At 39.2% G+C, this 17,303-nt stretch overlaps 4 protein-coding genes across 4 annotated transcripts; all 4 read left to right on the forward strand.

Moving 5' to 3' along the window:
• The first annotated feature begins 69 nt into the window (after positions 1-69).
• LOC308386626 (claudin-4-like) lies at positions 70-2,430 on the forward strand. Its single transcript, XM_080866299.1, has one exon. It carries the CDS (start codon positions 1,200-1,202, stop codon positions 1,824-1,826), a length of 627 nt encoding a protein of 208 aa, XP_080722425.1. The 5' UTR covers positions 70-1,199; the 3' UTR covers positions 1,827-2,430.
• Positions 2,431-3,072: 642 nt separating this feature from the next.
• LOC308386625 (claudin-4-like) lies at positions 3,073-4,002 on the forward strand. The gene has a single exon (XM_080866298.1). It carries the CDS (start codon positions 3,256-3,258, stop codon positions 3,916-3,918), a length of 663 nt encoding a protein of 220 aa, XP_080722424.1. The 5' UTR covers positions 3,073-3,255; the 3' UTR covers positions 3,919-4,002.
• A 5,318-nt stretch (positions 4,003-9,320) lies between these two features.
• LOC308387392 (E3 SUMO-protein ligase ZBED1-like) lies at positions 9,321-11,638 on the forward strand. The gene is made up of 2 exons (XM_080867402.1): positions 9,321-10,461; positions 10,583-11,638. The coding sequence occupies exons 1-2, from the start codon at positions 9,392-9,394 to the stop codon at positions 11,238-11,240; spliced, it is 1,728 nt and encodes a 575-aa protein (XP_080723528.1). The 5' UTR covers positions 9,321-9,391; the 3' UTR covers positions 11,241-11,638.
• A 1,473-nt stretch (positions 11,639-13,111) lies between these two features.
• crcp (calcitonin gene-related peptide-receptor component protein) lies at positions 13,112-17,069 on the forward strand. Its single transcript, XM_080866840.1, has 6 exons — positions 13,112-13,206; positions 14,216-14,252; positions 14,354-14,452; positions 14,541-14,635; positions 14,753-14,810; positions 15,790-17,069. The coding sequence occupies exons 1-6, from the start codon at positions 13,199-13,201 to the stop codon at positions 15,934-15,936; spliced, it is 444 nt and encodes a 147-aa protein (XP_080722966.1). The 5' UTR covers positions 13,112-13,198; the 3' UTR covers positions 15,937-17,069.
• The last annotated feature ends 234 nt before the right edge of the window (positions 17,070-17,303 follow it).

Below are 17,303 nucleotides of genomic sequence, written 5' to 3' on the forward strand. Positions count from 1 at the left end.
GATGGTTCTGTGCTTTTGAAATGCAAGTAATAACGACTTTCCAATGTTGTGTCCAGTTAAATTTGAAGAAACTAAGAGAATGTGCTCCGATGTTAAAGAGCTCAAATAATATGGATGTGATAAATATCATGTTGAGGTTTCTCATTTTGATGTGACATTTACACAGTACAGTCTCAAATAAGTCTGGTTTACATTTATACCCTTTGTACTGTTTTATATCTGTATTTTTTTTCTCTGTTTTGTGCATGCTTTATTTCAAGTTTAGAAATTTTGAATCAACTATGGCTGAATATATATGGAGTGTTGATCAAAGGCTTCAAAATATCATACCTTATCAATATTTTCAATATGACCAGTTTATATCAAATAAATACGGTTTGCTGTTTAGTTGCTTTTTATGTTGTTGTTTTTTAATCATATGAGAGCCTGAATCAGGGTCACTTTCAGATTTATTTTCAGTAAATATCTGCGCTACACACAATGAACAGAATACTGACCAGATCTAAAGATGCAGGTTTATTTTGCTGTACAGGGTTTGATTGATTTATTTATTTTTTAACTAATTGTAGGGTTTCCCTGAATTCTTGGTCGTTCACTGATACTCAGGTTAAAAAAAGTGCAAGACAATTTATCACTCCTATATATTCAAACTTCTGCAAGTCATTAATCCAAGACTATCAGGTCACTCTGAAAGTTATGTGTTCTGGCTGGGAACTATATGTTAGCAAGTGCTGCGAATAAATCTCACACATTGCAGCGATGCTGATAATTTAAACTGAAACAACTTATGTAGGGACTCAAATTGTATTTAATCCCAAAATTCTGAATAAATAGAGTTATTTCACAATGACTGCTTTCACAGCTGGACTATTTCAGTAGTTATCACTCAGTCTCTGTTTTCACACTTAATTTTTTACACCCTATAAAACGGTATGTTTTTATTTGAATTGTTTATTCAAAATGCATTCATTTTGTCAAGTCTTTGTTTCTGTACTCAGCTCTACATTTCATGGGTGGTTTAGTGATATTTCTTCACAAACCTGTTTCAGCTCATGCTAGAAAACTCCTCCTCTGTCATGGAGAGGAGGAGAATGTGCAACAAAAACAACTACCTGCTGAAATCGTCTTTGACAGACAAATTACTGCAACTCTCAGGAGCACCCTCCTTTCCTCCTTGAAGAGATCGACACAGCTTCATCATGTCGGCCTGTTGTAGACATGTTCTGGGTTTGCTCTTATCCATCATTGGCTTTTTAGGGACGATCTTCATCTGCGCACTGCCGTTGTGGAAAGTCTCAGCCTTCGTTGGTTCAAGCATCACCACTTCTCAGATCCACTTTGTGGGTCTGTGGGTGACGTGTGTGATGAGGAGTACAGGCAAGATGCAGTGCAAATCCTACAATTCTATACAGGACTTACCTAAAGACCTGCAGGGTGCCAGAGTGCTCATCGTTTTTGCTATCATCATCGAGTTCTGTGGGGTTCTGCTTAGCGTGGTTGGGAGCAAATGCATCAACTTTGTGCCAAACAAATGGCAAAAGACCAAAGTGGTTATAGCTTCCGGAGTCTTGTTTTTTATTGCCGGTATCTTGGTGGCCCTACCAGTCAGCTCATGTTGGATCAACCTCACCAATAGTATGAATTCCAACAGCCTTTTCCTGGACGACGTTCATAGAGTGGAGCCGGGAGACATACTCTACATCGGCTGGGCCACTGCAGGACTGCTGTGTCTGGGAGGAGGCCTTCTCTGCTGCTCCTTTTCCACCAGGAATGAGACTGAATATGAGGTTGGATACTCCAGGGCTGAGTCTGTGGAAGCAAGATAAAGGTTTCACTTTCTCTTTGCCATTGAATTAGTCTGTTATTAAGTTAAGTAAAAAAATTATGACTGCTTAACTGACTGTAAATTTTTTGGCTTCAAAACAAACTGTAGGAACAAACACCCAGGATTTTGAATGTGTGAAGGCATACTAGTAATGCACAAAACAAGTAATTGATTTAAATTTGTTGTTTGAACTTACTTTTCCTTTTATTTGATATTGATCAATGTTTTTTTCTGTGTACAATTATATGCCAATATAATTTAAGACTGGCATTTATGAGTATATAACATCATTATGTTAGCAAGAATAATTACAATAATGTCAAACGATAAAGAAATTCTAACACTAAATCTGGTTTTGGGAGTGTTTGTGAAAGAATCTTTACAGGTTTTGTGGTAGATCCTTGCTGCCAAACAGGCTAAAAATGTATTTTTTTTTTATTTCGTTTGGTAGATTTTTGCATTAAAGAATGAGAGTGTAAGGAAAAACCCCATATTCCTAACAAATATTTACACAACATTTGTTAAAGAACGTCACATACTAAGTTAAAGTTATTATCAGCTCACAGACTTGTCTCAGTTTTTTCAAGACACCAGTTGTGTTAAGCAGACAAAACAAAGGTGAGTTATTTTGATCAAAGTTATGTCAAAATGCATTTTCATGGATCAACCTTATCATTAAAAATGAACGCGAAGCTTATATTTGATGAAACAAGACAGCGCAAGTAAATATGAGTACATTTATAATATGTGACAGTTTATATTTCAGCTTTACAAAAGAATCCGATTAAAACAGATTGGCAGATTGTTACATGTTAGCCTATTTACATAAATATCGCTCAGATAATATATAACAATGGGTTTTTTTAACAATTTTAACTTGCAACATTTTCAGCTAATTTAGTAGCTTTGTGACTTAGTACAGAGTTGGGTAGTTACTTGGGTAGTTACTTTTAGTCATCACTGTCATTTTTATACTGTATATATAAATTCACTATTTAACAGAGTCCCTCCTGTTTACATTTAAGGTAAGCTAAGCTAATGTAGCCTACCTTGGAGACCCCTACTGGATGTGTGCCTTGTATGCCTCCACCAGTATTTGAACCCCGATTGTTCATAATTACCATTTTGCATGTCTGCATTTTTCTGATTTTGTGATATCGACCTTTGTATTCACGTGTGAAACTCAACTGTCCGTATCACAGGTGCTTTGAAACAAGCTGGTTGGGTGAGATTTCTTTACAAACCTGTTTCTTCTCATGCTAGAAAACGCCTCCTCTGTCACCTCCTTTAGCACTCTCTAATCAGTAGGAAAGAAAACCAGAGTCGACTTCTCCTCTGTGTGGACAATAAAAACTAATACCTGCTGAAATTTTCTCTTCCAAAACTCTCTTACTAACTTTTCTCCTTGAAGAGATCAACAGAGCTTCATCATGGCAGTTAGCTGCAGACAGATTCTGGGTTTGGTCTCAGCCATCATTGGTGTTCTCGGGACAATAGTTATCTGTTTCCTCCCATTGTGGAAAGTCTCAGACTTCATTAGTGCTGACATTGCCACTACTTATGTGATCTTTGAGGGTTTGTGGGTGAACTGCATTCTGCTGACTAAACATGAGATGGAGTGCAAAGAGTATGATTCTACGCTCACCTTACCTCAAGACCTGCAGGATGCCAGAGTGCTCATCGTTTTTGCTATCATCATCCAGTTCTTTGGGATTGTGCTTGGTGTAGTTGGGGCCAAGTGCACCAACTTTATACCAGACGCAAGGCGAAAGACCAAAGCGGATATAACTTCTGGAGTGTTGTTTCTCATTGCAGCTAGCTTGGTGGCCCTGCCTGTCCACTGGACCACACGCACCATTGTTAATGATATGTTCAACCCTGACCTGCCCAGCGATCAAAGGAGGGATCTGGGAGCTTCACTCTTCATCGGCTTGGTGTCCGCAGGACTGCTATACCTGGGAGGAGCCCTTCTCTGCTGCTCCTATTTCTGCAGGATTGAGACAGAATGTGACGTTAAATCTGCACATACTAACACTAAACAACAACATTCATCTAGACAGCGTTCTACTAGAAACAAGAAAAAGGTTTCATGATGGTTTCACTCTCTGTTTGACTGAGTCCACTGTTAACATCAGGTAATAAAGTCTGAAATATGAGTAAAAATTTGTAGGAATCTTTGCATTTTGTCTGCATTCAAAACATATGGTAGGAATATGTGCAGCATTCTGAATGCTTGTGAGCACAGAGTCAAAAAAAGTTGTTTTTTTAGTTTCTTTTTTTTTAATGTTTACAGGGTAAATAACAGAGCCAGTACAAACACCATACCCTCTGACATGCATGGGTTTTTACAGGATATGGGAACTGAGTTGAGCAAGTTTATGTTCTAATAGATTTTACTGAATTTCTTCCGTCTTATATCCCCTTACTTATTCCTCAGTGATAGATTTTCAGGGCGTAAGTTATAGTTGGACAGTGGTTTTTTTTTTCAGCATTAGCAGTGTTACATGCTCCAGCTTGCTACTTTAGCAGCTAATGCTAACTGGAGCAGAAGGACTAATGCTATGTTCTTCCAGCTTTTTACCCAAATTAGCAGATAATTCTACCCATACTACTAACTATTATGCTTTGTGTCACGCTGGAATTTTTGGGACACAGATTCTACATTCAGAGCCAAATCCACAACAAATATATTTTGCAGCACAGATTTTTCTCTTCCTGTTGTCAAGCATACAATGCATGTTGAACTGCTGTTCACTGCCAGAGAGAAGCCACTCCTCTTCCTGGAATGAAGGGAAACCTGCTGCCTCCTCTCTAACACAGTGACTTATCTCTGTCCACATTTTTGTCAGACAGCTCTGAACAAGGTAGAACAAAGAAAAAGTGATGAGTGCTATTCGTTGCAGATCTAAACACAGGAAACACAGGCTTAAGCTGATCAAAGCTCAGATTTGATCTACTGTAAGGAAATGAAAATGTCTAAATGAGGGTTCAGCTGGACCAGAAGAAGTTGTGCTTTTTAATCTGTCTGGATTTACTCAAGTATCCAACAACTCTTATCTGTGGGCACAACTACTGAATAAGCTGTATCAAGAACTACTGGGAAGAGGAGGAGATTAAGAAGAGTTTCCAGCTGTTATCAGTGCAGAAAGGGTTTCATACCAAAGCTAGTTCTGCAAACACCTAATTAGCTGAAGAAGACTAGCACTCTAAACTGCTCCTCATCCACAACACTATATTGGACTTAAAGATGTGGCCTGTGGTGTGTGCACTGGGAGAGCCCTGAAAGTCTCCAATTCCTGTCTGCAGTGTGTGGCCTCTTACTGTGAGAGCCACCTCCAGGTTCGGTATGAAATTAGGACTTTTCAGAACCAGCGATCAGCAGTATATCAGTTAACCTCTGTGGTATGGAGGAACACAGAGGCCACGACACAGTGTCAGCTGTAGCAGAAAGGACTGAGAGGCAGAGAGAGCTCAGGCCAACATGACTCAACATCCAACAGTGAAACCAGGACACACAGCAAGATATAGAAATGCTTCAGCAGCATGTGAAGGCCATCAGTGTCTATATTGATAAAGCAGTGAGGGAAGCCTAGACAATCTTCAGCCGGCTGATCCAACGCGTGTAGAAGAAAAACTTCAGAAGAAGCCACAGCAGGATATTACTGAGTTTAACTTACAATTTTATCGTAAACATTTTTTAGTTGAATAAATAAAATACTCCAGGAATACACTTTGTTAGTCAAACCCAGAGTATAATTAACTTTGGTTATCCTTTTCCAAATACCACTGAAGGCAACATTATCCAGATAGTGAAGAGTTCAGAGTTTGTTGCTGAAGAAATACCTTGTTTGCAATTGCATTTGACAGCAAGACATTTTGGTCAGTGTGTGAAGAAACTTGTTGAGAGGAGAAATCTCAACATTTAATATTGCACTCAACAATTCAGTGGCCATAGGTGATCTTTGTTGACCGTGTTGCCTGATGGTGTTTTTCACTAGAAAGTCCACAATAACTAAAATTTCTAATAGTTTCTGCAGCTGAAAGTAGCAGTTTAAACAATTTAAATCTTAATTTAATTCAATGTGTGAACGTGTGTGTGAATGGGTGGATGACTGAATGTAGTGTAAAGCGCTTTTGGGTCCATTGGCACTAAGTAAAAGCGCTATATAAATACAGGCCATTCATTTTTGTCTGTTGTTAATGCTATGGAAGAATGGTTGTCCAAGTAAGGCCAACTGGTCGATATATGTCGGGTGTTTTGGACTTGGAGAGGGGATTTAACCGCATCTCTTGGGGTTGTTTTGTAGTTAGAGAGAAGGAAGAGAGGATAAAGACATGCTGTGGAAGAGAGACAGAGATTAATAACAGATATGATTCAATGCAGAGAGGTCTGTTAATAGATAGTGAGTGAGAAAGGTGACTGGAAAGGAAAAACTCAATGCATCATGGGAATCCCCGGCAGCCTACGTCTATTGCAGCATAACTAAGGGAGGATTCAGGGTCACCTGGTCCAGCCCTAACTATATGCTTTAGCAAAGAGGAAAGTTTTAAGCCTAATCTTAAAAGTAGAGATAGTGTCTGTCTCCCGAATCCAAACTGGAAGCTGGTTCGATAGAAGAGGGGCCTGAAAACTGAAGGCTCTCCCTCCCATTCTACTTTTAAATACTCTAGGAACAACAAGTAGGCCTGCAGAGCGAGAGCGAAGTGCTCTAATAGGGTGATATGGTACTACAAGGTCATTAAGATAAGATGGGGCCTGATTATTTAAGACCTTGTATGTGAGGAGCAGGATTTTGAATTCAATTCTGGATTTAACAGGAAGCCAATGAAGGGAAGCCAAAACAGGAGAAATCTGCTCTCTCTTTCTAGTCCCTATCATTAGCTTTTCAGCATCACTCTGAGACAGGATATTTCTAATTTTAGAGATGTTGCGCAAATGGAAGAAAGCAGTCTTACATATTTGTTTTGTGGATATTGGATTGTGTTCATAGTTTTTGAACTGAACTTCTACGTACTTACAGTGGTGTGAAAATGTGTTTCAAATCATTAAACAAATTAAAATATTAGACAAAGAAAACACAAGTGAAAAAGCTTGGATCTTGGAAAGAAGCGGCACAACATAGAAGAGCCACCTACATGGGATAAGACTCAGAAGCTTGGCTTCCAGGTTGGGAAAATTGAACAAGACATTTAAATACAGCTGCTGATGAGTTCTACAAAAACAAGAAACAGTTTGTTAAAAACACTTGCAGTGATTTATCAGTGACATGCATTTACTCAAGAATTGCTGATAAGTGGATGACTGGAATATATAGTTTATAATTTCAACTGTGTACTGTATAAAATAGAAGTATATATGCCAGATGTGGTGTGATGCTTGTGTGATTTTTAACAGGAAACTACTACATTTTACAGTACTCATGCTGCTTTACCAAACATTTGATGACTAGGTGTGCAGTTCCTTCTGTAAATTGATTCACTCTTAAGATTCAGAAATCTAAGTGATAAGAGGACAGAAATGTGTGCACTCGCTTATTAACGTAAATCAATAGTTTCTAAATGCACGCTCGATCATCCAGGTAAGTTGGTTCTGTACCTGAGGCCTTGGAAACTGCCAAGCAAAGACTCACAGCCTTGGCCAGCCACTCGAAGAGGTACACCACAGAGATTGAAGGCACGAGAAGAAACTAGCTGTTCTCTACAGAACGAGCCAAGGTGTACTCTCAGTGGCCAGGGAACCCTGACATGGTGATGGCTAACCAACTGAACATAGTGGTGGTAGACAAACAGAAGAAGACAGTCGTAGTGATAGATGTAGCGGTTTCGATTGACAGCAACATCAGGAAGAAGGAACACGAGAAGCTCGAGAAATACCAACGGCTCAGAGAAGAGCTCAAGAAAATGTGGAGGGTGAAGGTAACAGTGGTCCCAGTGGCTTCAGCAGATCCCAGAAACAACATTGGAGATCTCTGTCCAGAAGAGCGCAGTCTTAGGAACAGCGAGAAGATACTGCGCAGGACCCTCAAGCCCCTGGGCCTCTGGTAGAGGACCCAAGCTTGAAAGGACAGACCGCCCACAGGGGCGAGATGGGAATTTTTTTTTTTTTTATATTGCTGTGACTGTTTTGTAGTAGTGATTGCCAAATTAAGCTTTCTGAAGCATTGAAGCTTGTTTAAAAGGGTTTATTATTCGAGGCTTTTCAATACAGTCCACTCCTCAGAACTTAAGATCTGCGGACTCAGTGATCACTTTTAAAAAACAACTAAAAACACATCTTTGTAGAATTGCATTTTGTTAACTTTTGTCTGTTTTTGTTTTATACTTTGTGAAGCACTTTGTGATCTTTTTATCTAGAAATGTGTTATATAAATAAAATTTTACTTACTCTGGTGACATCTGGTGGCCAAAAATATAACAAGCAGCTTGAATCTACAAAATAAAACGAACTGCTTCATTATGACTGCCGACTCCACAGAGTGGAGTTCACAATTCAGTCTGATATTAGGCCACCATTGTGTTGCTTTGAACATGTATTTTTGGGGGGTTGAAAAAAGAAGTTATGTTTATTCGTTAAATGAATAGTTTTGATCAATAAACTTTCCTTGTTTAAACATGCGCCATGGTGGTATTTGCTGGTGACATCTTGATGTTGGTAAATACAAAAGATGAAAAATAATTGTAATAATGTACAACACATTATGGAGTATGTTTATGCTGTGAGTTCCTCTCTCCATGTACTTGTGCAATTAATCACTGGACAGCTGGACAGGTATGTTTATAAATAATATGATATTAGGCCAATTATCGTATACTTATTTATGACCTGTGGGGGAGGGGGGGTAGAATTGATTGTGAACAGGAAAAGGAAAATGCTTATGAACTTGTAAAGCAAAAACGTGATGCCTTTAATGTAGCGTTTTTTCATTATTATTTAACAAGAGAATTTGTTTCACTGTGTGATGACCGAGTCTGTTTCTTTTTTGTCTTGCCCAAAAGAAATTCCTCTCACATGGAACAGAAGAGGCTGGAGTGCACAGAAACTGCAATGCATGTTGGTTAGATTCAGTCTTCCTGGGTCCCACAGACTATCACCTGAAGAATAAACAAATTAAATTGCAGCACATTTTGTAGAATAACATTTTAAGATTAGTTTATTAGTTTATTTTAAATTTAAAGAGTCAAATGGAAGTCTTTCTAAAGTTATTTAACGATATTTATATTATGAAAAGCAGATTTTTGTTTTGTTAACATTTGAACAGAAAACATAAGCGAAAAACAAGAACAGAAAGCTGACAAAGCCACCCGATTGACCAAAATCAATTCAAAATACTCCTACACGACAGAACCTCTCTTCCTCGCTGGCTCGATATCTCTTAATAAAACGATCAGTGGTTTGCTATCTCTCACAACCAAAACACTCCACAAATCTCGCGAATCGTATCAGTTACGAAGCGTCGGACGTCACTGATCACGTGACTCTGACCAAACGAATCAAGCGTCGAGAACCAGCGTGTTGTGGACTCACCAGAGCTTCAGCTTCAAGCGAGCCATCGCTAGTGAGCAGAAATGGACAAAAAAGGGCGTATTTTGAACGGCAAGTTCAATTTTAAAGCAATGCCAGATGGATCTCTTGACAAGACCAAAGTAGTTTGTATTTACTGTCGATGTGAACTGCGCTATCACCGTAGCACGTCCAGTCTCAAATACCATTTGCTAGCCAAGCACACAGCTGAAGCAGAGAATCTCCCTCGCCAGATGCAGACCATGCTGGATAGCTTTCAAAGGAGACGTATGGACAATTCTACAACCAACAAACTTTCAACAGCCATAGCAAAATGGGTGGCTACAGCTTGGAGGCCGATTGACATTGTGGAGGATGAGGGGCTACTTGAAATAATTCGCATAGCGTCCAACGACTGCACGTATGAATTGCCTTCGAGAGCCACCACTATAGCTAAGATCCACAACTTATATGAAGATGAGAAAGCCAAAGTCGAGGAGACTTTGGGGCAGACCAATACGGTTGCGCTCACCGGAGACTATTGGACTTTTCGAAGTAATCACAGTTACCTTGGAATAACAGCACATTATTTTTCACCACAGTGGGAACTGAAGTCGCATGTTCTGACTGTTATGGAGACAGAGGAGCAGCACTTCGCCGACACGTGCGCCGAGCAGTTTCTGCAGGTAGCTAGACAGTGGGGGATTGAACATAAAGTCAGCACGCTGACCACTCACGGTGCATGCAACATGGTTGCAGCGGCCAGTCAGCTACCTGTAGAGCATATGCCTTGCATCGCACACAGCCTCCATCGAGCCATCACAGTTTCTCTACAGAACAGTCCATTTAACAGCGCATTGGCAAAATGCAGAAAGGTCATAGGCCATTTCAACCATAGCCCACCGAACGCACTGGAGCTCGAACAACAGCAAATTGCACATTTTCATAAAAAGGAGTCACTTACACAGGACGTATCAACAAAATGGAACAGTACCCTGGAGATGATCAAGCATGTTCTGAGAAATCAAGAACCACTGAGAGATGCACTGGCACTACATCCAACTAATGTCACAATGCCAACAACAGCTGAAGTAGAGAAACTGAAGAAGCTGGAGACGGTCCTTGAACACTGCAGGTAATTTATTAATACTTACTCTTACCACTTCTGACATAGAGAGTGTGTGTATAATGTATTTTGACCTTTTGTGATTGAATGTAACAAATTCTTAATGACGTATGTTTCTCTATTACTGCAGGTATATAACTGAACTTTTGGGAGGGGAGAAGTTTGTTTCCTGCTCAGTGGTGTTGCCAGCTTTGTGTCACCTGTCGCGAGTGATGGAGGTCTCTGAGTATGACCCAGCTTACATGGTTAACTTCAAGGAGACCTTTAAAGGAGAAATGGAGAAGCACAAGGAAAAAACTAACATCATGTGGCTCAGGGTTGCAACAGCACTGGATCCTAGGTTTAAGGGTCTTAAGTGTCTAAGCAGAGCTGACAGGGCTGAGGTGTGGCGCTTGATCAGTGCGTTGCTCAGGGAGAGGCAGAGGCCTGCACAGCCTGAACAACCAGCAACATATGAGCCATCTAAGAAAAGATCAGCTCTCATGTTTGCCTCAGAGTCTTCATCTGATGAAGAGGAGGACTATATTGAGAAATGTGTGGAGCGATACAGGGCAGAGCCAACTATTGACATAGAGGACTGTCCCCAGAAATGGTGGTCCAAGCATGAAGGGGCACACAGTGAGATGGCCTACCTTGCACGCATGTACTTGGCAACACCTGCCACATCCATACCATGTGAGAGGTTATTTTCACTTTCTGGGCATGTTTTTCAGAACAAGCGAGCTGCCCTGTCATCTCAAAATGTTAAGATGCATGTCTGTTTGAGCAATTGGGTTAGTGCAAAGTAATAGTGACAACCCATGTACTGTATGTTCTAGGGTGTTTTTTTTTTTTTTTTTATTCTTTGTTTCTCCTATGTGCTGTTTCCATGTTCATGTTTTATTAGGAAAAAAGGAGGAAGAAGCTTGGGTTGCTCAGCCTCTGCTTAAAAAAAACTGGAGAGCAAAAAGAAGTATAGCCAAATTGTTTTATTCATACCTAACTGCATTCCTTGTTTTGATCCCACTCTAATGGTAAATTAAACAGTTACATTGTGTGGGAGTATATGATTCTTTTCGGCATAATTTTGAGTATTCAGTACCTTTTGAGGCTTTGTTGAACAGTATTCTGGATTTCTCATTGTATTTTTCATTGTTTTGAATTGTTGCGATTAACAATAAACACATATTTGCATAAAGCAAGTATAGTAGTTTGTCCACTCCCATACTGTTTAAGGTATTAGAAACATGAAGAGTATCCTAAAGTTCCTTTAGAACAGATTAAAAAAAAGATTAATTTGCGATTTATCATAAGTATTTAGTCACGATAATTTAAGCGACTGACACAATAGATAGAGATATATATATATATATGAGAGAGATCTGTACATTTGCCACCACACAGGTGTAGATATTGTAGGTGCTGTGAATGCTTAAATTGTACCGATGTCCATCATACATCCAACTTTTGAGTATTTACTTTCAATTTACTTCATTTACTTGCATTAATAAACACAGACATCATGTAAATAATAAAACTAAACATTGTTCTTGATCATCATTTATGTCCAGTTGAGAATGAATGTGTGCACCCGCATATTAAATCAAATGAGCTCAAATCAGTAGTTTCATCTCCAGTCTTAGCAGAGGGTAATCATATAAGGAACGAGAGAACTGACAGTTACTATTTTAATCACCTTGTCTCAGTTGTTTTAACTCTCAGTATCATAAAGTAATGTGCTAACATCTGGACTGATGTGTTCACTGTCAGCATTTTAATCACGAGTTAAAGGCTGTAGGTTGCAGCCTTTGCTCTAACACTGTAGAAATGTAACAGGCCTCAGTCCTGATTCTAATAGTCTGAGCTGCTTCAAGCTTTATTTGTGAAGAGCACAGCAGCTTACAAAAACATAGCTAATTTGTGCTGTTGGGAAATATAGCTTTGATTGTTGAATCCATTTACATATTTCACTTTTTTTAAATTGTTTTTATAAACGATTTTTAAGACCTGTTTTTAAAATTTGGAATTTGAAAATGTTTGTGGAAATCAGGCTTTTTTTGAAAATTAAATTTTTTTGTGAAATTCATTTTTGATCAGAAGTATATTTTGATGGATATTTTTATTTAAAAATTGTGTTTTTATTTTAAATTAAATTATTACATTATAATGTAATAATTTACTGATGTTTGGATAAATACAATGATTTTACAAATGCATAATTTTTTGTACAATTCATTATTTAAGCACAGAATTCTTTATTTCGACGCATGTGGCTCTTGTGGTCCCCCATAGAGTAGGAGTGATGCCCTGCAGAATAATCTCTGTCCGTCCAGAAAGGTGTCTGGAGTTACATTGTCATATGCATTAGCCCCTCCTCCTAGACTTTCAGAAAGATCGTGCTGAGACAGATGGCCATATCTCTACAGTTTTTAATCTGGATGTTAATAAGTTTTTGTAAGACTGCTGCTTCACATGTTCACATTAGGAATAAACAGCATTTATAAAATCATAAATAGTCTGAACAGCAGAGGGCAGCATAAAGCAAAACAGTGACGGAATGGGAGATTTCAACAATTAAAGAAAAAAAGATACAGATGAAAGTTTTTTTATTTTTCATACAGTAACCTGATACCCCAGGTACTAATTTCCTTTACCAGGTTGGCCTCTGCCCTCCAACTTCCATCGAGGTTACCTAGCGGCGGAACGTTTAAGGCGGACTAGCATTCCCACACGGACACATTTGTAACGGAGCGACGTGCCAGGCGAAATGGAAGTGTAAGACCGTTTTTGAGTTAAAATGGATTTCATTTTTATATCTGCATAATTTTAACTGATATTTTTATAACGTTTTGTTTCACCTGAGGCTAAACGCTGTGGTTAAAAGTGCAGAATCTGCCTCGCTGTCTTTTAGTTTCCGGTTCAGTTATTGGGACCCGTGTGAGGGCTGTAGTCACATTTTCCAGTTAATCTGAAATAAACAATAAACAAATAAATTAAGTAAACGCAGCAGAACGTTAATGAGAACATAATAACAAGTGCATTTGTCAGCACTTTAATGATCCAGATTTTTGTGCTTTGATCGAAATTGTTTTTTATTTTTTATTTATTTATAAATTACACGTGAAAACAGATGCCAGGTTCTCTCACGCGAGGAGATGTTTTCTTTTTGTTTGATGCATTATTTACTGCTACTGCTACTACTACTACTAATAATAATAATAATGATAATGCTGAGATTTTGACACTTAGCACTAAACTGGCTCGTTTGAACAAATAATCTTAGTATATTAATAGTTGCAATCCCATTGCTATGGTAGCCCATATTTTATATTGTTTACAAATGTGCTACACAAATACTCTGTGGCCACTTTATCAATTCAAATATCTAAAATCGGTAAATCAGATGGTTACAACCCAGTATATTTAGGAAACCAAGACATGCAGAAGAGCATCGCGAGTTGAACTTTGAAGTAGACGAGTCACAGCAGCAGCAGCAGCAGCAGAAGACCACACTGGGTGCCACTCCTGTCAACTAAGAACAGAAAACTAATGCTACTGTTCATATAGAATAACCAAAATTAGACACCTGAAGACTGGAGTAATTTTGCTTGGTCTGATGAGTCTCAATTTCTGCTGTAATGTTTAGATGGTAGGGTCAGAATTTGGCATAAAAAAACATGAAAGCCTGGATCTGTTCTACCTTGTATAAACATCTTTTAAACACCACAGCCTCCACTGAGATAACCCTCAAAAACAAATGCTTACTTTTTTTTTTTATTCTCAGGAAAAATGCTAATGCTGCAATGCTCAGCAACTATGAGGTAAGGTCATATTTTCTCACTTTCTTCTTTATTTTCTGTGGTCAGTTCAAAGAATAACTCATCAGGCCGATGACACTTTTGTTTACCTGTGTGTTCCTCAGGTGTTCAAACTCCTCACAGACCTGAAGGAGCAGAGAAAGGACAGCGGGAAGCACAAACACAGCGCCGGGCAGCAGAACCTCAACACCATCATGTATGAGGTCAGAAAACATCCTCTGCGTTTCTCGTGCCTGTCATGTTTACCCGTTTTCAAAAGCACAGCCACAGTTTGGTTTGTACTTCCACCAGACGCTGAAGTACCTATCGAAGACGCCCTGCAGCAGACAGAGCCCTGAGATTGTCAAGGAGTTTCTCACCACCATGGTGCCGCACAAACTCACAAAGTCAGTAAGATCAGGCCATCACACTAACTTCCAGCCTTGATGCTTTCAATAGAACTTTACAGTCAGCATAAGATGCACAGCTCTTTTTAGATGAGAACTGTTTTTCCTCCCAAACAGGGCAGAAAAACTACAGCTACTGAACCACCGGCCTCTGACTGCAGTGGAAATCCAGCTTGTGAGTGTTTTTAAATTAAATTGCATCTTCATATCTACAGTGTTTTTATTACATTATTATTTATTACATTGTTCTCATTTAATTAGAAATGACTCTGTACTCTCAGAGTGACTTAAAGAATAGGTGTGCTGGTATTCTGCTTTATACGTCCGAGCTGTAAAAGGATCTTGCTGGGCAGGCAGGCGGCATGGACACCTACGTTTGTGAAGGCAACAACAAGCAAAGCAAATGCACCTTCAAATTGTTTGAATAATACAAATGAACTGTGTGATGGCTCACTTAAGTAGGAACAGATGAGCCTGGCTTCCACAGACGGGACAGAAACACTGTTTTTGTTTTGTTTTGTGTTGTTTTTACATAGGACTACTAACCTAACCTCTGCTAATGGCCACTTTTTTAAGGCTTTATTATTGAAGAAAAAACAAAAATGATGTCAAACATGCAGATTTGTGGGTCATTTCAACTCAGAATCTGTCCGTGGAGCTGTAAATCACAGATGAAAATAACACCACCAAAAAATATCCACCTTGCACATTAAAGTTAGTAGATTGGAGTGTCCCTGCAGCAGTCTGGGCTCATTCAGACTGTGTAAAAATGTAGTTTGAGTTGTTCTTTGCCGACGCTAAATGTGCTGAAGAATCCACTGATAAAGTGACGCTGTTGAGTCTGGTGCTTTTAATCTCATATCACATGGTTTTCATCAGCTTGTAGAATTCAACAGTTTTCAGTAATATGTAGATATTTTACAGATCTCTTCCCAGTTTTATCTGAGCACTTCAGGGACTAGTTGCCCCTTTTGGACATTCAAGCATCGACACTTCCATGAAAGCTGGCAAACTGTATCTACTGATGGAAATCATGTGATATGATCAAAAGCTTCAGAACAAAGACATAAAGCAAAAACAAACTGAAAACAGAAGATGAAATCACATCAGGAGGCTTTAGTGTTGCACTGTCTGAAGTTTCTTTCTGTGTTCAGCTGGTAGAAGAGAGTGAAGAGCGACTATCAGAGGAGCAGATTGAGGAGCTTATCCAGACAGTCACAGATGTCCTACCGGGAGACCCAGAGCAAGAAAACGCAGCTCCAGCAGACACAGAGATGGATGATGGTGGCGAACAGTCATGACACCATGACGGGCCAGAACTGGAGATAACTGCAGAACTGGATGGACTGTGATTATTTGCACGACTAATTGAACTGTGCATGATGGGACACATGCTGCCTGACAGCTTGATAATTCACATCAAGTTGACCTGTTACATAAGCAGAAGAAGATATACTGATTGTTTCTCTATGTGCATTCATACTACATAGCTGCGTTAAATCAAACAGGGTAGTGTGTCACAATAGGAATTATTGGACTCTGATTTCCAAAGCTGCAATGTTAGACAGTTGTGCGATTAAACTTAAGCTGGTGCAGCATAAATGTAAGATCAAACCGTATGATTAGATTGGCCTGTGTAATAACAAAGAACAATATAAGCCAGGAGGTTGTCACTCAACTCTTATTCAGTTTGCGAAGCAATGATTTTTAAAACATGCTGACACTTTTTTTCCCTTTGCATTACAAAGAGATGTAACAGCTGAAATATGCAGCGGTTGTTTGTAATTTTGGATCACACAGAAAAGTTGCAGCCACTATGTCTGCTTTCAGGTATGGCTGCAGGGCTGTAGTTGTCAGTACTGCAGGACATGTTTCACAGAGATGTGTTTCTGTAACCGTGCAGAGGTCACACGGGATATAAACTACAGGTTTGCAGCACAAACTCTTTAACCACAGGCCCTGGATCAACTCCAGTTTTTTTTTCTCAACTTTCTGTTGTAGTAGAGGAAGGATGTGCTGGTTAGAGTCATGTACATTTCTGCTTTTGGGCTTCCTGTTGACATATCACATCAGTTTCCTGTGCTTGCCAAGTACCTTGCCGAGGCGGGACGCCTAAGTGAAGTGAACACTGATTTTTTGGACAGCACATCTGAGCGCGCCAAGCCCCCCAACCCAGCCAAATCGGTCATGCTTGTAAATGTAAACAGGAGGAACACTTTATTAATTTCTATATGACAATCACAGTTATCGCTGTTACTTTCATTCTTACGATAACGAACTACCAAATCCGACAGTTTTACTGTACTATATTAATTTTGTTCTGCAGTCAAGACTGGTAAGAACACAGTAAAAGTGGAAGTAGGCAACATATCTTTGGCATCATTGGGGGAAAAGATTGACATATTATTGTAATTAAAGTTTTCCATTAGAGGACTACGCTTGTGTGAGGGAATTTTTTTTTCAGATTTAAATAGGGGAGAAGTAAAAAGGGGAAAAAGTCTACATATGAAATAGGATGTGGTGTTAAAATGAGTCACAGTGCATTTACAAAAACAGGGATGTGCTTTAGACTCAGTATTTACTTGGCAATGTGATTTTAATTCTTCACAGCATCCCTCTGAGATGCCATGTCCACATTGACATGACAGCATCACACAGTTGCTGCAGA

The sequence above is a fragment of the Rhamphochromis sp. 'chilingali' genome (genome assembly GCF_963969265.1).
Source record: "Rhamphochromis sp. 'chilingali' genome assembly, chromosome: 19".
NCBI classification, from domain to species: Eukaryota; Metazoa; Chordata; class Actinopteri; order Cichliformes; family Cichlidae; genus Rhamphochromis; species Rhamphochromis sp. 'chilingali'.

Coding starts and splice junctions, on each gene's coding strand:
- LOC308386626 (XM_080866299.1), top strand. CDS start 1,200: ATGTCGGCCTGTTGTAGACATGTTCTGGGTTTGCTCTTATCCATCATT.
- LOC308386625 (XM_080866298.1), top strand. CDS start 3,256: ATGGCAGTTAGCTGCAGACAGATTCTGGGTTTGGTCTCAGCCATCATT.
- LOC308387392 (XM_080867402.1), top strand. CDS start 9,392: ATGGACAAAAAAGGGCGTATTTTGAACGGCAAGTTCAATTTTAAAGCA. Junction 10,462..10,582: donor ACGGTCCTTGAACACTGCAG/GTAATTTATTAA, acceptor CTATTACTGCAG/GTATATAACTGAACTTTTGG.
- crcp (XM_080866840.1), top strand. Junction 14,453..14,540: donor TCAACACCATCATGTATGAG/GTCAGAAAACAT, acceptor TACTTCCACCAG/ACGCTGAAGTACCTATCGAA. Junction 14,636..14,752: donor GTGCCGCACAAACTCACAAA/GTCAGTAAGATC, acceptor CCTCCCAAACAG/GGCAGAAAAACTACAGCTAC.